We start from the raw sequence: 24,333 nt of genomic DNA, 5'->3' as shown, positions 1-24,333 counted from the left end.
TTACACCAAGCAGGGTTAAGCTTGTAGTGTTACACCAAGCAGGGTTAAGCTTGTAGTGTTACACCAAGCAGGGTTAAGCTTGTAGTGTTACACCAAGCAGAGTTAAGCTTGTAGTGTTACACCAAGCAGAGTTAAGCTTGTAGTGTTACACCAAGCAGGGTTAAGCTTGTAGTGTTACACCAAGCAGGGTTAAGCTTGTAGTGTTACACCAAGCAGGGTTAAGCTTGTAGTGTTACACCAAGCAAAGTTAAGCTTGTAGTGTTACACCAAGCAGAGTTAAGCTTGTAGTGTTACACCAAGCAGGGTTAAGCTTGTAGTGTTACACCAAGCAGAGTTAAGCTTGTAGTGTTACACCAAGCAGGGTTGAGACAGCTTCTAGCAGAATTATGAGGTCATTACTAACTTTGAAGATTAATTAACAACTTTCACCTTAAAATTGTAACCAAAAATCAACTTTTAGTTTAGCTCGTACCTTTAAATCAATGGGATCTCTGTAGTAGAAAGCCCTGACAGCAGGAGCAATGAGCTGGGGCTTCTCATCCAACACTGCAGCAATAGATGCTGGAATGTAACAGTGGGCATAGTGTGTATGCTCCGACATCAAGTCTGGAAAACTGAAATCACATGCTCATTGTTTTATATATACAGAAAACATCATACAAGGTAAATCCTGTTTCTCATGTATAATTAATTCCAACACAGTAAAAAAGAATTTAATGACCAATATTACTGCTTAATTTCTACATTTTTCAATATTTATAAATAAATAATTAACAGTTCAGAATACACTGCTGTAGTTTCCCTATATTGGATTGAAATAACTAACAGTTTTCTAACATAAACAACGATTTTGAATGATTTACAAGGAGGTTGGACTATACAGACAGATGGATAGGTAAATGGCTGAGTATAAGACAAGAGAGCCATGATGGCCCTAGATCGCTCACCTGACATTCAGAGCTGGTTTAAAAAATTTTGGAACAAGGAACAATGCTGTGAAATTATTTTAAAATTGGGCCAGAGGTTTCAATGGAGATTTTCAGTCTTCCAACCAGTTATATAGGTAAAACTAGCACTCCCCTTGGTGGCAATGTTTGATAAAACAGAATGATTTTAAGCAATATAGTAGAGGGTCACCTATGGAACCTTGCTATAACATCTTTTTCAACTCGGAGCCAGAAGTTTCTTAGGAGGAGGTTTTAAAAGTTTTCCATATAGACAAAGACAGAAAACTAGCCCTGCCCCCAGGCAGCCATGTTTATATGAACATGGCTTAAAGGAATTTGGTAGAGGGTCACCCAAAGAACATTGCTGTGAAATTATTTGAAAACTGTTAATCAGGCTAGCGGTTTGAGAGGAGAAGATTTTCAAAGCTTTCCATAAAGTCATATAGGGAAAACTAGCCCCGCCCCCATGGTGGCCATGCTTTTTAAAGAAACAGAATATTTCAAAAGAATTTAGTAGAGGGTCACCCAAGGAACACTGCTGTGGAACTATTTTGAAATCAAGCTAGAAGTTTTTCAAAGTTTTCCATATAGCCATATTGGGAAAACTACTCCCGCCCCCTGGTAGCCATGTTTTTTAACAAACCAGAGTAATTTGTAGGAATTTGGTAGATGGTTACCCAAGGAACATTTCTGTGAAATTACTTCAAAACTGGGCCAGCTGTTTCCGAGAAGATTTTTAAAGTTTTTTCTTTTGGTTGTCAATTTTCTCAATTTTGACTAATTTAAGTATACAACTCCTGAGTGGCAAAGATTATCAAACTTGGCCATGATAATATGCCCATAAAAGCTTTAAGTTTGGTAAGATGAAACACTGAATAAGAACTGCTCAGGTTGTTAAGAGGACATTGTCAATTTTTATAATTTTAAGTAATTCAAGGACAATAACTCAGGAAGGACTAGAAGAATCTGGCTAGTTATCAACTTGTCAAAAAATATTATGCCCATAAACACTTGGACCAAGTTTAGTGAACACAGGATATGAACTACTCAAGTTAAGAGAGCAGGCACAGACAATTTTTGCAATTTTGAGTAAAATTCAAGGGTCATAACTCAAGATAGATTTAGAGGATACAGCTGATTCAGGAATTTGGCTGAGATACTGAGCCCTTGAACATTGTGAACAAGTTTGTGATCACTGGATAAAAACTGCTTAAGTTAGAGAGTGAACACTGTCAATTTTGAGTAATCCATGGGTCTTAACTCCAGAACCACTGGAACAATCCAGCTGGTTTTCACTTTTGGCTGAGACATTACGCCCATAAACACTGTCACCATGTCTAATGAACCCTGATAAGAACTACCCAAGTTAGAGAGCAGACACTGTCTATTTTTGCAATTTTATAATTCAAGGGCCGTAACTCTAGAGCAACCAGAACAATCCAGCTAGTTTTCACTCTCAGCTGAAACAGTTTGCCCATAAATATAGTGACCAATTTCAGATACTGGCAGGCAGTCTATGTGACAAACTTTGATGACAATGAAATAAAACTGTGTATGATTGACCAGCTGCGAAGTAAAGTTCACTGTAAGAAATGCTCGCATTATTTTCTATTTTAACAAAGCGTGAAAAACTGATATTGAACAATTAAATACTTACTTTTTGATTCTGTTGTTTATTGCAGTTTGTATTTGTTTTGAAGCTCGAGTCTGTTCTGAATATGTTCTAACACATTCCACAGCATCGCCGATACTTGTTATAGAGCGAGGGAATGCCGCTACATCAGCGGGGGATTGTGGGATTGGAATGATGTGTAATTCACCATTATAGATGTAGACCTGCTCAAATATACAAAGCATACAAATGTTTCATATCCTTGTTTCTGACTTTACTTTGACAGTGTGACAGCTCAAACTGTAATCAATAACCAAGCACGCAAGCTTATTTATAGCCGCCACAGGCGACTCCTCCGGAAGACTGTTAGTAATGTTAGTAGGAGGATAGTTTATCATACTTTGCAATGAAATAAAGTGATTGTTTTGTCATCTGTTACTTTCTTAAAGGGTCATGCGTTATTATCTTTTTAAAATGATAGCAACCTCTATAAGTATCAAAATCATTGATTAAAACGGTCTTTCTATGAATGGCGAGGTGTACCCCTGAAACTGTATATAGCTTCATGAATTTATATATTCTCACCCTATTTTCAGCAGATTCTGGATTCAGCCATTTTGGAAGACCATCAGCTGCCTCAATCAGTAAAAATTCTTCGTCACTGTCACGTATCCTAAAAAATAATGATCAAATCATTTTATTTCCCAGTACAACTACCTGTGGTGTTAACACTGACAGTCTTATCCCAGTCTCATTACATGTCCTTTGAGTTTCTTTTTAACTCATATTTACTTTACCTATTTGGTTATTACAGTAAAGTTCCTTAAGAAGATCTTTATGCTGAGGGAAGTTAAAGGTCTGACAGGAAATAGCATCTATCTAAAGTTTCTAAACATATCCACAAAGCCAGGGACCATCATTCGCATCTATGACCCACTGTCATACAATGATGATCAAGTGTACAGTTATACAAACATTCATATTATTTGTCCTCTAACTTGATTCATGTCTTGAAGCTGTTAACTACTTGCAGAACCTTGATTTATGTCCTCAAGGTACTATCTACTTGCAAAACCTTGATTCATGTCTTGAAGTTGTTAACTACTTATGTAACCTTGATACATGTCCTCAAGATATTATTTACTTTCAGAACCTTGATTCATTTCCAGAAGTGGTAAGCTATTTGCAGAACCTTGATTCATGTTGCTTATTTTTCCTCAAACTTGATTCATGTCTTGAAGTTGTTAACTACTTGCGGAACCTTGATTCATGTCCAGAAGTTGTTGGCTACTTGCAGAACCTTGATTCATGTCCTCAAGGTATTAGTTACTTGCAGAACCTTGATTCATGTCCTGAAGTTGTTAGCTACTTACAGAACCTTGATTCATGTCCTCAAGGTATTATTTACTTGCAGAACCTTGATTCATGTCTAAGTTGTTAACTTCTTACGTAACCTTGATACATGTCCTAAAGGTATTATTTACTTTCAGAACCTTGATTCATTTCCAGAAGTTGTAAGCTATTTGCAGAACCTTGATGCATGTTGCTTATTTTTCCTCAAACTTGATTCATGTCTTGAAGTTGTTAACTACTTGCGGAACCTTGATTCATGTCCAGAATTTGTTGGCTACTTGCAGAACCTTGATTCATGTCCTCAAGGTATTAGTTACTTGCAGAACCTTGATTCATGTCCTGAAGTTGTTAGCTACTTATAGAACCTTGATTCATGTCCAGAATTTGTTGGCTACTTGCAGAACCTTGATTCATGTCCTCAAGGTATTAGTTACTTGCAGAACCTTGATTCATGTCCTGAAGTTGTTAGCTACTTATAGAACCTTGATTCATGTCCTCAAGGTATTATTTACTTGCAGAACCTTGATTCATGTCCTGAAGTTGTTAGCTACTTATAGAACCTTGATTCATGTCCTGAAGTTGTTAGCTACTTATAGAACCTTGATTCATGTCCTGAAGTTGTTGGCTACTTATAGAACCTTGATATATGTCCTGAAGTTGTTAGCTACTTATAGAACCTTGATTCATGTCCTGAAGTTGTTGGCTACTTATAGAACCTTGATATATGTCCTGAAGTTGTTAGCTACTTATGGAACCTTGATTCATGTCCTGAAGTTGTTGGCTACTTATAGAACCTTGATACATGTCCTGAAGTTGTTAGCTACGTATAGAACCTTGATTTATGTCCTGAAGTTGAAAGCTACTTGCAAAACCTTGATTCATGTCCTGAAGTTGTTAGCTACTTATAGAACCTTGATACGTGTCCAGAAGTTGTTGGCTACTTGCAGAACCTTAATTCATGTCCTGAAGTTGTTGGCTACTTGCAGAACCTTAATTCATGTCCTCAAGGTATTAGTTACTTGCAGAACCTTGATTCATGTCCTGAAGTTGTTAGCTACTAATAGAACCTTGATTTATGTCCTGAAGTTGTTAGCTACTTATAGAACCTTGATCCATGTCCTGAAGTTGTTAACTACTTGCGGAACCTTGATTCATGTCCAGAAGTTGTTAGCTTCTTATAGAACCTTGATTCATGTCCTGAAGTTGTTAAGTACTTATAGAACCTTGATTCATGTCCTGAAGTTGTTAGCTACTTATAGAACCTTAATTCATGTCCTCAAGGTATTAGTTACTTGCAGATCCTTGATTCATGTCTTGACCATAAATTATTAGCTACTTATAGAACCCTGATCCATGTCCAGAAGTTGTTTACCCTAACCCTAACCATAGAGACCTCTAGGCTGAGTGTCAAGTCATTTTTCACAACATCACCCTTACCACTAGTTTCTTCACTCATTTTCTGTTCTGATAAAATGTAATTTACTAAAATATTTGAACGAACATACTTAGCAACAAGTCCTGTGAAATGTTTGGTCAGCTGGAAGATCAAGTATACAATGAACCATTCATCTTGAACATTCTCTCCGAAGTTTGTCTCTCCAAGTAAATGGACAGGACTACTACCTGAAAAGGTTAAAAAACAGTCCTTTATATATCACTTTCACTTTGTCTTAATTTTTTTTTGTGATTTGGTATTAAAACTACTATATGACAGAATATGAAGATAAAATCTATGAAATTTCCAGATGTCTCAGGAGGCCAAGCAATATGTTCATAGAAAAATATGTTAGTGCAATATGTATCACAGAAAGGATCTATAGCAGTGTAATATGTATCTGTAAACAGATCTATAGCAGTGTAATATGTATCTGGAAACAGATCTATAGCAGTGCAATATGCATCTGTAAACAGATCTAAGTGCAATATGTATCTGGAAACAGATCTATAGCAGTGTAATATGTATCTGGAAACAGATCTATAGCAGTGCAATATGTATCTGTAAACAGATCTAAGTGCAATATGTATCTGGAAACAGATCTATAGCAGTGTAATATGTATCTGGAAAAAGATCTATGGCAGTGTAATATGTGTCTGTAAACAGACCTATAGCAGGGCAATATGTATCTGGAAACAGAGCTAAGTTCAATACGTATCTGGAAACAGATCTATAGCAGTGTAATATGTATCTGGAAACAGATCTATAGCAGTGTAATATGTATCTGGAATGTAATACTTTTAAAATCTATGATACTGTATATCTGGACACAATCTAGGACAGTGCAAAATGTAAACTGTATCAGGACATCATCAATGACATTGCACTATGTTTCAGGATACATACTAGGATGACACAATATGTATCAGAATGTATGACAAAGCAATATGTATCAGAGCATAATATATGATGGTGCTATGTGTATCAAGACACAATCTATGATGGTGCAATGTTTATCAGGGCACAATCTATGACTGCAATCTATGGCACTACAATATGGATCAGATGCTGTGTTCTTTGTTGTACAGATATGTTTTAGGTCATACTGCAACTTTTAAGTTTGTACTGGTGAAGAAAGATCTAAGCTACAGGTATTATTTCAAGAACTCCAATTGAACCAACTACTAACCCCAAGCCAGCTAGATGGCTTACTAACATAATGGCCAGAGTAAGGCTTAAAACTCAAGAAATGAGGGCAAGTTATTCAAAGTATCTGGCTAAAACGCCCAAAATACAAACTACGATAGTGCAACATGTATCAGGTTACAACCTTTGGCTGACTGCAGAACTGTTTCTTCTCAAGTGCTGCAGCTTTGTATACCAAGCTCAGTATAGCAACTATTCCAAGCTCAGTACAACAGCTATACCAAGCTCAGTACAACAACTATACCAAGCTCAGAACAACAACTATACCAATCTCAGAACAACAACTATACCAAGCTCAGAACTACAACTGTTCGAGGCTCAGTATAACAACTATACCAAGCTCAGTACAACAACTATACCAAGCTCAGAACAACAACTACACCAAGCTCAGTACAACAAATGTTCCAAAGTCAGTATAACAACTATACCAAGCTCAGGACAACAACTGTTCCAAGCGCAGTATAACAAAAACCACAAGCTCAGTATAACAACTATTCCAAGTACAGTACAACAACTGTTCCAAGCTCAGTGCAACAACTGTTCCAAGCTCAGTACAACAACTGTTCCAAGCTCAGTACAAGAACTGTTCCAAGCTCAGTACAACAACTGTTCCAAGCTCAGTACAACAACTGTTCCAAGCTCAGTACAAGAACTGTTCCAAGCTCAGTACAACAACTGTTCCAAGTTCAGTACAAGAACTGTTCCAAGCTAGTATAACAACCATACCAAGCTCAGTACAACAACTGTTCCAAGCTCAGTATAACAACTATTCCAAGCTCAGTACAAGAACTGTTCCAAGCTCAGTACAACAACTGTTCCTAGTTCAGTACAACAACTGTTCCAAGCTCAGTACAACAACTGTTCCAAGCTCAGTACAAGAACTGTTCCAAGCTCAGTACAACAACTGTTCCAAGCTCAGTACAACAACTGTTCCAAGTTCAGTACAACAACTGTTCCAAGCTCAGTACAACAACTGTTCTAAGCTCAGTACAACAACTGTTCCAAGTTCAGTACAACAACTGTTCCAAGCTCAGTACAAGAACTGTTCCAAGTTAAGTACAACAACTGTTCCAAGCTCAATACAACAACTGTTCCAAGCTCAGTACAACAACTGTTCCAAACTCAGTACAACAACTGTTCCAAGCTCAGTACAACAACTGTTCCAAGCTCAGTACAAGAACTGCTCCAAGCTAGTATAACAACTATTCTAGCAACATGACATTTACTGAGGCAGCCAGTATCATAAAATACATCAGTAAGACTTAGCGATTACTTCACACTCTAGAATTCACTTGTCAATGTTTGTCTGACAAATGATCTCAGTTCTTGATTAAATGTGTATCTTATAGAGAATTATCTAAGTTTCCTGCCTAAATTTATCCAGAAAATAAATCGAATCTCATATACTGGCTGCCTTAGCACTTTAAGAAGTAATGGATTGTGTATTCTAGATGAGACATCAAGAAATCAATATGTAAACTTTAACATTAAGCATATTCCATAAAATTATATCATTAGGGAACAAGAGCTGTTGATGGACTTTTCAAGAGCCTTCTCACAAAAAAAATATTAATAAACTAGAAGATGCTTTTGTAGACAAGCGCATGTCTCCCCCAATGCAGAGTCATATAGGCAGGAAGTCAATAGGGGACAGGAGCAAAGAAACAAAGCAAAGCAACACTGATGGTTGGCTGCAATAGGAATCATTTACTTGGTATGTCCAATCATCCAATATAGTTTCAATATTCTGGGTCAAGTGGTTCTCAAGTTATTGACTGAAAAGAGTTTTCCATGTTCAGCCCCCATGTGACCTCGAATTTTGATGATGTGACCTAAAACAATTAGGGATCATCTACTCTGAAACCCCTGTCACTTTATGAAATTTGAAGGTTCTAGGTCAAATGTACTCATGTTATTGACAGGAAATGGATTTCCATGTTCTGTTCACTGCAGCCTTGACCTTTTATAGAGTAACCCAAAAAACATTAGGGGTCATCTACTCTGTTAGTCTTATCAACCTATGAAGTTTCAACATTCTGGGTCAAGTGGTTCTCAAGTTACTGACCAGAAAATGATTTCCATGTTCTGTTTGCTGTGACCTTGACCTTTAATAGAGTGACCCCAAAATCAATGAGGGTCATCTACTCTGCATGTCCAATCATCCTATGAAGTTTCAACATTCTGGGTCAAGTGGTTCTCAAGTTACTCACCGGAAATGTTTTTCCATGTTCAGGCCCATGTGACCTTGACCTTTAATAGAGTAATCCCAAAATCAATAGGGGTCATCCAGTCTGCATGTGCTATCATCCTATGGAGTTTCAACATTCTGGGTCTGGTGGTTCTCAAGTTATTGATCGGAAATGGTTTTCCATGTTCAGGCCCCTGTGACCTTGACCTTTAATAGAGTGACCCCAAAATCAATAGGGGCCATCTACTCTGCATGACCAATCAACCTATGAAGTTACAACATTCTGGGTCAAGTGGTTCTCAAGTTATTGATCAGAAATGGTTTTCCATGTTCAGGCCCCTGTGACCTTGACCTTTGATGGAGCTACCCCAAAAACAATAGGGGTCATCTATTCTACCTGTCCAATCATCCTATGAAGTTTAAACATTCTGGGTCAAGTGGTTCTCAAGTTATTGATCGGAAATGGTTTTCAATGCTCAGGCCCCTGTGACCTTGACCTTTAATAGAGTGACCCCAAAATCAATAGGGGTCATCTACTCCGCATGACCAATCATCAAATGAAGTTTTAACACTCAGGGTCAAGTGGTTCTCAAGTTATTGATCGGAAATGGTTTTCCATGTTCAGTCCCCTGTGACCTTGACCTTTGACAGAGTGACCCCAAAAACAATAGGGGTCGTCTACACCATAAGCCCAGCCAACCTATGAAGTTTGAAGGTTCTAGGTCAAATGGTTCTCCAGTTATTGATCGGAAATGAAGTGTGACGTACGGATGGACGGACAGGGCAAAAACAATGTCTCCCCCAGAGGGGGGAGTCTCGGGGAGACATAATGAATACAAGGACAGCAAGTATAACAACAATTTTGTTTCCCCTCTTCCGATGCCAAATAGGTGAGGTAAGACATTGGGGGTGTGGGGGGGGGGGGATGACAAAGGATATCAAACAGTTCCCACTACATACATATAAGGGAAAGTGGCCAAACACCCTTGTGGCCATGTTTCTTTTTAATGAAAGAGAATAATTTGTATAATCTTAGCGGGTCACCCAAGAAACATTTGTGTAAAATTATTTTGAAATTGGGCCTGCTGTTTCTGACAAGAAGACTTTTAAAGTTTCCAACATATACATATAGGGAAAAATAACAACACCCTTGGTGGCCGGGTTTTTCTGACAAATCAATATAACTTGAACAATCTTGGTAGAGGGTCACACAAGGACTATTTGTGTGAAATTATTTTAAAAGTTTCATAAAAGAATATTTTTAAAGTTTACACTATAGTAAATACTGGGACAAGAGGACCATGATGGTCCTGAATCGCTCACCTGTCCTCACATGACCCAATTGTGAACTGAGTATGATGTCATTTTTTCTATTACTTCACACAGTGACCTAGTTTTTGAGCTCGTGTGACCCAGTTTTGAACTTGACCTAGATATAATCGAGATAAAAATTCTGACCAATTTTCATGAAGATCCATTGAAAAATATGGCCTCTAGAGAGGTTACAAGGTTTTCTATTATTTGACCTAATGACCTAGTTTCGAACTTGACCTAGATATCATCAAGGTGAACATTCTCACCAACTTTCATGAAGATCTCATGAAAAGTTTGGCCTCTAGAGAGGTCACAAGGTTTTTATATTTTTAGAACTACTGACCTAGTTTTTGATCGCACGTGACCCACTTTCATACTTGACCTAGATATCATCAAGGTAAACATTCTGACCAATTTTCATGAAGATCCATTGAAAAATATGGACTCTAGAGAGGTCACAAGGTTTTTCTATATTTAGACCTAATGACCTAGTTTTTGACCGCACATGACTCACTTTCGAACTTGACCTAGAAATCATCAAGGTGAACATTCAGACCAATTTTCATGAAGATCCATGAAAAATGTGGCCTCTAAAGAGGTCACAAGGTTTTTCTATTTTTAGACCTACTGACCTAGTTTTTGACCGCACGTGACTCACTTTCGAACTTGACCTAGATATCATCAAAGTGTACATTCAGACCAAATTTTATGAAGATCCACTGAAAAATGTGGCCTCTAGAGAGGTCACAAGGTTTTTCTATTTTTAGACCTACCGACCTAGTTTTGGACCAGACGTGACCCAGTTTCAAACTTGACCTAGATATCATCAAGGTAAACATTCTGACCAATTTTCATGAAGATCCATTGAAAAATATGGTCTCTAGGGAGGTCACAAGGTTTTTCTATTTTTAGACATACTGACCTTGTTTTGGACCGCATGTGACCAAGTTTTGAAGATCCATGAAAAATGTGGCCTCTAAAGAGGTCACAAGGTTTTTCTATTTTTAGACCTACTGACCTAGTTTTTGACCGCACGTGACTCACTTTCGAACTTGACCTAGGTATCATCAAAGTGTACATTCACACCAAATTTTATGAAGATCCACTGAAAAATGTGGCCTCTAGAGAGGTCACAAGGTTTTTCTATTTTTAGACCTACCGACCTAGTTTTGGACCAGACGTGACCAAGTTTCAAACTAGACCTAGATATCATCAAGGTTAACATTCTGACCAATTTTCATGAAGATCCATTGAAAAATATGGTCTCTAGGGAGGTCACAAGGTTTTTCTATTTTTAGACCTACTGACCTAGTTTTGGACCGCATGTGACCCAGTTTCGAACTTGACCTAGATATCATCAAGATAAACATTCTGACCAACTTTCATTAAGATCCCATGAAAAATGTGACCTCTAGAGTGGTCACAAGAAAAAGTTTACGGATGCATGAACAGACGGACGACGGACGCCACGCAACCACAAAAGCTCACCTTGTCACTCTGTGACTGGTGAGCTAAAAAGTGACCATGCTCTCTAGCAGCCATGTTTTTTGACAATTAGGAATAATTTGAACAATCTTGGTAGAGGTCGTACAAGGACCTTAACTATGTGTGAAATTATTTTAAAATCATGCAAGCAGTTTCTGACAAGGAGATTTTTTTAAAGTTTCCACTATATACAAATAGGGAAAGTGACTTTGTCCCCTGGCGGCCATGTTCACTGACAAATCAGAATACTTTGAGCAATCTTTGTAAAGGGTGACCAAAAGGAACATTTGTGTATAATTATTTTAAAATTGGGCTACCTGCTTCTAACAAAAAGATTAAAGTTTCCAAAATATACATACAGGGAAAATGACCATGGCCCCTGGTCGCCAATATGTTATTTCACAAATCGAAATAACTTGAACAAATTTGGTAGAGGATCACACTAGGACTGTTGGTTTAGATGAGCTGAAAATAAAGTTGGACAATATGCTCATGTCCACTTCATGTTGATGAAGTGAAAAACCAACAGTTTACAAGGATTTTCACAAATATTTACTTCTTTAGTTTTTTTTCCTTCTAGATGTCAGATTCATTATTCTGTGTGAATGAAGACTGTCTAATGTTTCATTTGAACAGGAGAAGCCAAGTACTGTCACACTGTCCTGATTTATGTTAACTACTCATTACCCTTCTAATAAAATCCCTCTTCATTAAGGAAAGGTCATAAAGCAAACAAAGCTGAACAAGATAGGAGGTATGGTATAGAAGTTCTCCTGTAGAAGGTATGGTATTGATTTATTGAACATCATCTTCCATTACATGTTCCAGCATTTCCCAATGGTTAATAATAACAATGTACTGTGACAGGAAAGTGATTAAATAAATTGCCAACTGTGATCAGAACACAGGATGGCTGCTGATTTCATAGCTGAGATGGTCAGTGGCTTCATGCTACAAAATGATCTTGGCAAACAACTTAATTTATTGCATGAAACACTGTTAAAATAGAAGTGTGACAAATCAATTGTATATACAAAATTTGCAGTGTATTTTATCCAATTCCTTTTCCTTCAAAACAAGCGCATCAATTCAAATCAATCAATTACCAAACTCTTCCAAACACTGAGCCTGTCATTTTATTTTATTTGTCTACCTCACACAGAACTGAGCTAAATATCCACAACGGCAGTTTTTTAATATGTAAGCCCACACCACTGAAGACATGAGAGACAATAGAATTAAAGGCTTCTGGTATTTCAACTTCTGACAGAGCCTGTCGAAAATAAGAATAAGACAAGAGGCCCATCTGGGTCTAAGGCGCTCACCTCACCATCTGAACTTGTTTCTAACAAATTTCACAGTGTATAGACTCTCTATAAGCCCAAACGAAAGTTGCCAAAAGTTAGGTGTTTAAAAATCAAAACACAAATGTTTGCTGTAGCGGATGGCTTGGATTTTCATTGTTTATTTCATCAATATCGCATAAAGTAAGTGTATTTTTTAATTTATGTATTGTTTAAGAGCTACTGTTTACGTAAATACCACACACGCCTGTTAAAACTCATAATATACTTAATTTCAAGTCAAATCACGTGTTGGTATTTGTTCGATTAATGAAACTAGAGCTATCACTAAAGGTGATGAATGTACCCCCCGCATGCACTGACACAGTACATTGCAATTTGACGCACACAAGATTGCATAATTACGTGGACTGTATGTATATAGACTGTATGTATACAGTAAAGTAACAAAAAACAAAGTCCCATAACTATGCAGAATATTTATCTAAAAGAATGTAACATGCACCATGCACAACTAGGGTTGGTACTGATCACTTGTGTGAAGTTTCATTAAATTGTGTGTAAGGGTTTGGTAGATTAGGCATGCACAAGATTGCATATGCAGACTGTATGTACATAGTATGTTAACAAGAAACAAAGTCCCATAACTCTGCAATTTTTGTCGCTGAAAGAACCTAACATGCCCCATGCACAACTACTGTTGTTACTGATCACTTGTGTGAAGTTTCATTACATTGTGTCAAGGGGATCAGGAGAGATGGTGCGCACAAGATTGTGTCTATGTATATAGTACAGTAACAAAAAAACAAAGTCCCATAACTCTGCAAAATTTTTTTCTGAAAGAACCTAACATGCCCCATGCACAACTACTGTTGTTACTGATCACTTGTGTGAAGTTTCATTAAATTGTGTCAAGGGGATCAGGAGAGATGGTGCGCACAAGATTGTGTCTATGTATATAGTATAGTAACAAAAAAACAAAGTCCCATAACTCTGCACATTTTTTTTCTAAAAGAACCTAACATGCCCCATGCACGACTACTGTTGGTACTGATCACTTGTGTGAAGTTTCATTAAATTGTGTCAAGGGGATGAGGAGAGATGGTGCGCACAAGATTGTGTCTATGTATATAGTATAGTAACAAAAAAACAAAGTCCCATAACTCTGCAAATTTTTTTTCTAAAAGAACCTAACATGCCCCATGCACAACTACTGTTGGTACTGATCACTTGTGTGAAGTTTCATTAAATTCTGTCAAGGGGATAAGGAGAGATAGAGCGCACAAGATTGCGTCTACGGACAGACGGACAGACAGTTAGACAGACAACCTGAAATCAGTATACCCCCCCTTACAACTTTGTTGTCGGGGGGTACAACTATCAATTCTTTGAAATACATGTATCTTGAGCTTTTGTAAAGAATTGAAACCTTGGCTACTTCGTAGATAAATATCTTACGCATTGATAAATACTAGCATGGCTCTATGGTAACGAATAAGTTTTCAGGAAAATGTGTTTTACTGAGACATGTATGCACTGTCCCACTATTCGATACATTACTGGCCCACTAATTGCAATTTTTAAAATCTGGAATGAACACTTAGTCGAAAAACTGTACAGCTATTCAAAAGTTCTTTTCATTTATATATTTCAATGTTCTGACTTTGTTTTATGATAACCAACAGTTAAAAGTAATAGTTATAATTTCTTTCGTTTTCAGAACAGTCATGGACCAGTTTATATGTCATTACTGCAGTTTTGATTCCACTTTTCGTATAGGTTAGTGTTTTTTAGTAAGCATTTATCAATTTAATTTGGTAAATGCGTATTAATAAACTCTAACCTATTATTTTTTGTAGTAATGACTAGATTCTTTACATATTAATCACTAACGCATCATTCATGAAATCATTACGTAGCACAACTCAGTGTCTGATCCATTTCCAGCATCTCAGAGACTTGTTCCGACTTTACAACGGGGACTTTATCATCATTCACAGAAGAAACAGTTGCTGTCGATGCGGTAACTGGTAATTTCTGTTTATCTTAATACTAGTATGCAGCTCCAAAGCATCGCTGATAATCATTCAAATTCAAGCAGATCGAAGCTAACATCCAGTTCTTTCTTGTTTTCATTCATAATTATTGCAGTATTCGCTACATAACAAACTGAAAAATGACCGGGCTCCTAGTGATTACATCAGCTGTTCTACATGTATAACTAATTTGAATAAAGCTATCACTGCATTGGGAGACAGATGACCAGGACTCGTTTTAATTGGACACTTTGACTCTACCAAGTAATCAGGTAGACAGTGCGTGTGTCTGTAGGTGAAGCTTAAATTCAAAAAATAATTTCAAACAATAAAACCAACACCTTGAGTGACCTTGACCTTCGGTAAAATGGACACAGTCCCTGCATATAAAGGCTTTGTTTGTATGCTGCACAATGTTTATGTAAAGTTACAGTAAGATATAAGCAAAAGCAGAAAATATGTGACAGAAAAAAAGGTTGCTGAAAAACTTTAACCAAGAAAGTCAATGCCAAAGCCGGGGCGAGTAGAATAGCACCCCTACTCTCCAAATAGTGGAGCCAAAAATACAAAGGAAAGAAACAAAACAAAGTGTCCTGTCAAACTGAGCGGAATAAATATATATTTTTCTCATATGTTAGCGGAAACACGTACACAGATTCTATTTCTTGTCCAAGACAAGGACATCCTTGGTGAAAGTCAGACCAGTAAATACTGTTTGACTGTTGCAAGTAAAATACAGTACATTTAACTTATATTTATTAATTCAATGAGTACAGTGTATGGAGCCTATAAGCCCAAACACTTCATCATTTCTTTTTCGAACAGGCGTACAGTGTTTTGGCAAATAGTGGAACAGTTTTATACAAAGTTTTGCGACTAGGCGGCCAGTGCATAATTCAGCTATGCATGTTGGATTAAACAATATTTCAACTATTCAGGATTGTAAATGTACATTTGTAGGAATAAACTGATGTGCATGGATTGATAATGTAACATTCAGAAGCGGTTCTGACACAAATTTCCTTCGCAATTCCTAAATAATTGGCATTTTTAGCCTGAATGCATCGTCTTTTGCTTTGTCCAGCTGTGTTTTTGGTGAAAATACATTTTAATTTCATGTGTTAACGTCTACTTAACAACTGTGTGTTGCAGAGACATTTATCATACACTGAAAAATATATACAACAAAAATATTTATTTCGAATAGCCACAGAAAAACATGAAAATACTAACGACAGCTTCCAAAAATTTGAAAAACGAAAGTGAACGCCTAGTTTTTGGCAACTTCCATTTGGGCATACAGAGAGTCTATACACTGTAAATTTGGTGAAAATCATTTATGCAGTTCATTGAAATAAGAATTAGTTAAAGTTTTTTTTCTATATTTTGCTGTGACACAGCAAAACTGAGCAAAACATGCATAACCATTACAGCAAACTTCATTAAACAGACTTGTTTAAATATTTTGCTAAATTTAGCTCTTGTGTCCCCTATAAGGGACGCAGCAAAACCATTACAATGATGCTACAGACCAAGTCTGACGGAGATCCATTAAGCAGTTCAAAAGAAGAATTTTCTAACTTGAAAGAGATCCATGCCAGGATGCTACAGACCAAGTTGACAAAGTTCAAAAGGTGATACAAAACTAGTAATATGTCCATATAGAATACAGAGGCTGCCACTTTACAACCAATAGTGAGGCAGTTCTCATAAAGAAAGTGTCTATTACTATTACATTGTAAACAGAAATCACTGTATGTTGAACTATTGCAAGGAAAATATATTTTGTTTACAGCAGAAGAAACGTGTGTCCTAATTTTTACTTATTCATTAAGTTGTGGATAGTGGAAGGATGAATAGCCAGAAGTAATTTTACATGTATACCACCTCCAACACACACATACATCCAAAGGTCCTCTCCTGACACACACCAAAATTAGGGCTGGTGGTGGGGGGGCATAATAAAAAGCTTTCCTTTCTATAGGACACACAGCACAATCCACAGCGAGTCCAAGGCGACATTATTTTTGTCAAACATTTACATGTTCAGAGAAAGATCAGCTGCGAGGACATCTTTATTAAAGTTCATTTTGAATGTCTCATTTTGTGACAGGACAGTGATCATGTCATTTAAATTCTTTACAGCAATGATGGGTAGAGATTAAAAATGTAACTGAATTGAAAAAAAAATTCAAATAATTTACATTACTCACAAAGAGACATTCCGCAGTTTAATATGACCTGAATAATTTGTGTATTAAGAGTGACATTTGCAGTTATTTTCATGGCTGGAATGATAGGCATAGTCAAGCAGACAAATTTTAATCATGAAAGAGTAATTACAGTTTAACCTTTAACCTGCTCGTGGCAAGTAATTCTGCCTTTGCGACCAGCACAGACCAATATCAGCCTGCACGATCATGCAGGCTGATCATGGTCTGCACTGTTTGCTATTCAGTCAGTAAATTTTCAGTGAACACCCCTTTGAATAACAAATGGTACTGCCCAAATTGAATGATGGACTAGTCCATTTTAGAAATTTAGCAGGGTAAAGGTTAATCTGCCCTAGTGGCCATCACCTACTTGCCTTAAGCAGACACTTGCCTTCAGCAGCTAGCCAGCTAACTTCCTATACTATTTCAACTTGTCTTATGCAGCCATGTTGTGTCCCCCCTCCATCCCTTGTTTGGCTGCTTTATAGGTTTCACATTAAACATACTTTTGCCCTGGTGAGCTTGCTTCAGAGGAATCGATCTATATCATCTAACAATATATTTATAACAAGAGCTGTCCGTGAGACAGCGCGCTTGACTTTTCTCAGTGCTTGACTCTGAATTAGAGCTTTGCCAGTAAAAACTTTATAAAACTTTAACCAAAAAATTCTAAGTTAAAAAGGGACATAACTCTGTCAAAATTCAAATCAGAGTTATTGGTATTGTTCCTCCTGGTGTGGACTTTGATAGTAAAATAATTACTTCAAGTTTCAAGTCAAAAGCTTTGAAAGTAACAGAAATGTTTGACTTTATCAAAAATTTTAACCAAAAAATTCTAAGATAAAGGAGCAAAACTCTGTCAAAGTTCCAATCAGAGTTATAGGGATTGTTACTCCTGGTGTAGACTTTGACAGTAAATAACTATGTTAAGTTTGAAGTCAAAAGCTTTAATAGTAACGACAAAGATACTTGATTTTATCAAAAATTTCCGAGTTAAAAAGGGGCCTGACCCTGTCAAAATTCAAATCAGAGTTATGGGGACTGTTTCTCCTGGTGTTGACTTTGATAGTAAGTTAATAACTATTTTAAGTTTCAAGTCAATATCTTTGATAGTAACAGCGATATCTGACATTATCAAAAACTTTAACCAATGGTGATGGCAACACTGACACTGGGGCGAATGCAATAGCTCTACTTTTTCTTCGAAAAGTCAAGCTAACAAGTGAACTAAGCTGGTTATATTCATGTAGCAGTTCTAGATGCAACTTACAAGTATTTTTCTTAACTTCCTGTTCTCCATGTTCTCATATACTAACAGCTGTACATACAATAATCAAGGAAACTGGACCCAACCAAAAATTAATGCCAAGAAATACCAATTTTCTAAGTTAAAACGGATCATAATTCTGACAAAAGTTGGGAGTTGTGATTCTTGACTTACTAGTCCTATGATAACAGATAAATCAAGTGTACAAAATTTGTGTTTGAAACTGTTTCAAATCTACAGTGGACCTATATAAACATTTTAACAAAGAGATTCCAATTTTGTTAGTACAAAATATGCCATTTTTCTGACAAAATGCATACTATATGTGAGAGTTGTAGTTCTTGGCCTACTTACTTATTCACCTAATGATGGCAAACAAGTGTGCAAAGTTTCAAAGCTATAGCTCTTATAATTTTCAAGAAAAAAGTGGGCCGAACCAAAAATCTTAACCAATCTTGCCAACAATCAAGTGACAACTATACCTCGTAGATTTTTAGATGAGCTAAATCACAGTTAGACATACAAGAGCTGTCCATAAGACAGCCAAGCTCGACTATTCGAAATATTGTCACAGAAGCAGGAAATTATTACCCAAAATGTTAAATATCAAAAGAGTTTTAAGTTCGAAAGGGGACATAATTTGACCAAAATGCATATCAGAGTTATGGGACTTGATGCTATCAACTAGTTTTATAACCCCAAAGAAACATGTTAAGTTTCAATTCAATATCTGCATTAGTTTTGGGATAGTTACTTGCATGTAAAACTTTAATCAGAATTTTCTAAGTCCAAAAGGGGGCATAATTTGCTCAAAATACATGTTAAATTTTATGGAACTTGAAACAGAGAGGTTGGTAATTGACCTAGAAAAAGAATAAATAAGTTTCAAAGCTATATGCCTTTTGGTAATAGCTGTATGTACTTGCACGCAAAACTTTAACCAGGATTTCTAAGTCCAAAAGGGGGCATAATTTGCCCAAAATACATGTCAGAGTTATGGGACTTGATTCTATCAACTAGTTTTATAACCCCGAAGACACATGTGAAGTTTCAATTTAATATCTGTAGTAGTTTTGGAGATAGTAACTTGCATGTAAAACTTTAACCAGGATTTTCTAAGTCCAAAAGGGGGCATAATTTGCCCAAAATACATGTCAGAGTTATGGGACTTAACCCAGTGAGGTTGGTAAATGATCTAGAAAAAGAAAAAAATAAGTTTCAAATCTATATGCCTTTTAGTAACAGCTGTATGTACTTGCACGCAAAACTTTAACCAGAATTTTCTAAGTCCTAAAGGGGGCATAATTTGGCCAAAATACATGTCAGAGTTATGGGACTTGACCCAGTGAGGTAGGTAATTGATCTAGAAAAAGAAAAAATAAGTTTCAAATCTATATGCCTTTTAGTAATAGCTGTATGTACTTGCACGCAAAACTTTAACCAGAATTTTCTAAGTCCAAAAGGGGGCATAATTTGGCCAAAATAAAGGTCAGAGTTATGGGACTTTGTGCTATCAACTAGTTTTATAACCCCGAAGACACATGTGAAGTTTCAATTCAATATCTGCATTAGTTTTGGAGATAGTAACTTGCATGTAAAACTTTAACCAGAATTTTCTAAGTCCAAAAGGGGGCATAATTTGCTCAAAATACATGTTAGAGTTATGGAACTTGACCCAGTGAGGTTGGTAATTGACCTAGAAAAAGAATAAATAAGTTTCAAAGCTATATGCCTTTACATGATAGCTGTATGTACTTGCATGCAAAAACTTAACCAAGGTGTGACGCCGACGCCGACGCCAGGGTGAGTAGAATAGCTAGACTATTCTTTGAATAGTCGAGCTAAAAATGTCACTATATACTCACAGCTGGAAATAATTTATTATTTCTTCAAATGATAACAGAAACCAAAAAAAAAACAAGAGGGCCATGAAGGCCCTGTATCGCTCACCTGACCTATTGACCTAAAGATCATCAAGATTAACATTCTGACCAAGTTTCATCAAGATATGTTCATAAATGTGGCCTCTACAGTGTTAACTAGCTTTTCTTTTGATTTGACCCCGTGACCTAGTTTTTGACCCAACATGACCCAGATTTGAACTTGACCTAAAGATCATCAAGTTTAACATTCTAAGTTTCATGAAGTTACAGTCATAAATGTGGCCTCTAAAGTGTTAACAAGCTTTTCCTTTGATTTGCCCCCATGACCTAATTCTTGACCCAACATGACCCAGATTCAAACCTGACCTAAAGATCATCAAGTTTAATATTCTGACTAAGTTTCATGAAGATATAGTCATAAATGTGGCCTCTACAGTGTTAACAAGCTTTTCCTTTGATTTAACCTAGTGACCTAGTTTTTGACCGAAGCTGACCCAGGTTTAAATTTGACCTAAAGAGCATCAAGATAAACATTCTGACCAAGTTTCTTTAAGATATGGTCATAAATGTGGCCTCTACAGTGTTAACTAGCTTTTCCTTTGATTTGACCAGGTGACCTAGTTTTTAATCCTACATGACCCAGATTCAAACTGGACCTTAAGATCATCAATATTAACATTCTGACCAAGTTTCATGAAGATATAGTCATAAATGCGGCCTCTACAGTGTTAACAAGCTTTTCCTTTGATTTGACCTGGTGACCTAGTTTTTGACCCCAGATGACCCAATATCGAACTCATCCAAGATTTTATGGAGGGTAACATTCTGACCAAGTTTCATTAAGAATGGGCCAAAAATGTGACCTCTAGAGTGTTAACAAGCTTTTCCTTTGATTTGACCTGGTGACCTAGTTTTTGACCCCAGATGACCGAATATCGAACTTGTCCAAGACTTTATGGAGGGTAACATTCTGGCCAAGTTTCATTAAGATTGGGTCAAAATTGTGACCTCTAGAGTGTTAACAAGCTTTTCCTTTGATTTGACCTGGTGACCTAGTTTTTGAACCCAGATGACCCAATATCGAACTCGTCCAAGATTTTATGGAGGGTAACATTCTGACCAAGTTTCATTAAGATTGGGCCAAAAATGTGACCTCTAGAGTGTTAACAGTCAAATTGTTGACGACGGACGGACGGACGGACGGACGACGGACGCCGGACACAGGGTGATCACTAAAGCTCACCTTTGAGCACTTCGTGCTCAGGTGAGCTAAAAAAAAAACAGTTACGAGACCACGCTCATGTTCATCACTGCATTTGTGTTTATAATAATAATAATAACAATGACTTTATTTAACGAGGCAGCATACTTGCTGAAGCAATCTTCCGTATGGGCCTCAACGTAATAACATGATACATTTTACATATTTACAACAACAATGTCATTCCACAGTTTCGGTCCTGAATAATTTAATGATTCTCTGAAAAATTCTAAATCTGGCTTTGGAATATAAAGAAGTTGTTGCTGTGATGATCTGAGTTTATTATTATTAACATATTTGAATTTATTCTTTAAGTATAGTCTGGACAATTTTGAGATTCTGTTTGCAATGCTTTATAGACTTTTACAGCTTTTTTATAATCAACTCTTTCCTGAAAAGTCATCCAATGGAGTTCCTTGAAGAGTACATTTGAAGAGGTATCAAATGGTTTGTCTAGTATTTTTTAAAATTCTCGCAGCACTTTTCTGAAATTTAATCAGATCATTTTGCAGTTGTGAGCCGCAGTTTCCCGAAATTGTGGTACAGTAGTCCAGATGGGGTAAAATATAGGCATTGTAGAATAATTTGCAGGAGTGTAAGTTCAGACAGAATTTAATCCTTAGCAAAAGATAAAGTAATGAATTGCACTTTTTTAGTATTTTGTCAATTGATTTTTCCAGTTTAGATTTTGGTCAACTTGTATTCCAAGAAGTTTTTCTCCATGAACGATTTCAAGCGTCTGTTGGTTTAATGTAAATTCAAGGGGGTTATTATTTCCAAAAGTGTTATGTATCTTGTTGGAGGCTGAAAGAAACATTGCTTTTATCTTCTCAGCATTTGGTATCATGGCATTGTCTTTGCACCAGTTCCCTACAATAGTACTGTAAGATTTTCTTGGAGGACAATTTGTACATCTGAAACAGTTTTTCCAGAAACAGAGATTGTTGTGTCATCTGCAAACATGTTTAATTTAGAATTTCTGCTATGTAGGGGTAAGTCATTTATAAAAATAATGAATACTACAGGTCCTAGGACAGAACCTTGTGGGACGCCTGCAACAATTGGTTGTGCTGTGGATAAGCTGCCCGATATGCATTCTCCAGATAAGCTTGCATTGCTTACATTATATTAAAGTAATTTGATACATTGGAAAGGTTAGACAGAGCAAGTTTACAAACATTTTACATAAATGGTTCTGCAACGTAAGTAAAATAATTTAAAACTTATGCTTACTTAACAATTACTTATTTAAAAATGATTTTACCAAACGTTTTTGCGAGGCCAGGGAAGATATCTGTTTTATTTGTTTTGCATGAAGTGATTATGATTCAATTTAGCGCCAAAGTGACATTTTCTCTGATTTATTTAGATCTAGTGAACAGGCCTTTTTTAAATCATTTTAGGAATGTTATCAACAACAGTGGAGTTGGGAAAATGCTCTTGGAAATTATCTTAATTGGGAAAATTTGCAAAAATTTACCAAAATCTATGTAAAGACATTTTTTCTGTAAATATCAATGGATTGCATTTCAGTAATTGTTCAACAGTATAACTGTTGTTTTAATAACAAATATATACATACGAATTAGCAAAGCTATTTTAAAATGGAAAACACCCCCCCCCCCCCCCCCTAAAAACACACACACCAAAGGTGTGTGTTGCGGCTTGCCACAGCAGGAAATAAAGATTAGCTGCTAAGCAAATACAAATAATTACGTTGATAATATTCTGGATCACAAGTAAAATTCCAATGCTTAACCAACAGAAATTCAATGCCTAATATAGTTAAATTAAGGGTAAAATGCAGTTGTTAACATACTGGGTAAATTAAACACCTTGCATTGTTGTTGGATATTTAACAAATAATCAAGGCCTTTGAGTGGTTTGTCGTCTAATTTACCACGGTTCAGATGCATAGGAAGTGAACCAAGAGGGAGTTAGCCCAAGTGATTAAATACTGAAGCATCTAACGATGAACAGTGGCAAATTTGACGATAATTCAAAAGAAGGCCTTGGTTGTTTTCATTCTGACATACTCACTGAAATATTTAATAAATATTATGCTGGACTTCAATACCCAAGGACTGATCCGGACGTCATGCGGCAATTTAACTTCATAATACTCTTTCACCAGTCTGCTTGTCAACCGTTGTTTATCGCAGAATATACTGAGTTTGATCTCCTTTGTTTAAATCAATAAATGGAAATCAAATTGAGTCATGTTAGAATGGTTGTACCATGTTCAGATTATGAGGTCTAACATATTTTCATTTACAACCTAAATCCAATGGTAACCCAACATCATGGCCTAATGTCATTATAGCGTTAGTTTCCTGACCAAATGCATATAGACATTATAGTAGGTTACAAATGGACACACTTGTGCAGAGCCAGAGGTGCACATTTTGTGCCATATCTACTGGTTTCCTGGCTTCAAAAATTCTGCATGTCGCATTTAAGACTGAGTGTATAACCAGCACCACAACTTATTTTCAATCAAGTATTTATTCAGTATGTTTCTTTTCACAGAGTGCAAGATTATCAAATCGTGAGAAGAAATAAACAAGACAAAAGCAAAACTTGGAATTTTTACCTTTTTCCTCTACAGCTTTCAGTTTGAAGCCTTCATTTTGCCAGATCACGTCGATCAATGTTGGACTAAGGAATGTAAGAAACGAATTTATACATTGTTGCAAATTTTTAATGTCATCAGAACCGTTTTCGGACTCTGATAATAACGGGAAAAGACAATATTCCACCACATCCTCAGCAACCCTGTTTTGTTTTTCTGCCATGCCTCATGTATTGACCTAATTTTAAGGTCATGAC

The 24,333-nt window shown here is 36.5% G+C and overlaps 1 protein-coding gene across 1 annotated transcript in view; it reads right to left on the bottom strand.

Moving 5' to 3' along the window:
* The window catches only part of LOC123562234 (protein ecdysoneless homolog), a 61,717-nt gene extending 37,384 nt beyond the window's left edge, over positions 1-24,333 (bottom strand). The window contains exons 1-5 of the mRNA XM_053526149.1: positions 24,098-24,333; positions 5,418-5,535; positions 3,145-3,232; positions 2,605-2,783; positions 473-614 (exon numbers count right to left, since the gene is read on the bottom strand). Coding sequence (XP_053382124.1) covers positions 473-614; positions 2,605-2,783; positions 3,145-3,232; positions 5,418-5,535; positions 24,098-24,299 — 729 coding nt within the window. The 5' untranslated portion in view covers positions 24,300-24,333. The remainder of the gene's footprint in view (positions 1-472; positions 615-2,604; positions 2,784-3,144; positions 3,233-5,417; positions 5,536-24,097) is intronic.

This window comes from Mercenaria mercenaria, chromosome 2 (assembly GCF_021730395.1).
Source record: "Mercenaria mercenaria strain notata chromosome 2, MADL_Memer_1, whole genome shotgun sequence".
In the NCBI taxonomy this organism is placed as follows: domain Eukaryota; kingdom Metazoa; phylum Mollusca; class Bivalvia; order Venerida; family Veneridae; genus Mercenaria; species Mercenaria mercenaria.
The sequence above is the reverse complement of the archived record's forward strand: the minus strand, read 5'-3'. Positions and strand labels throughout refer to the sequence as shown.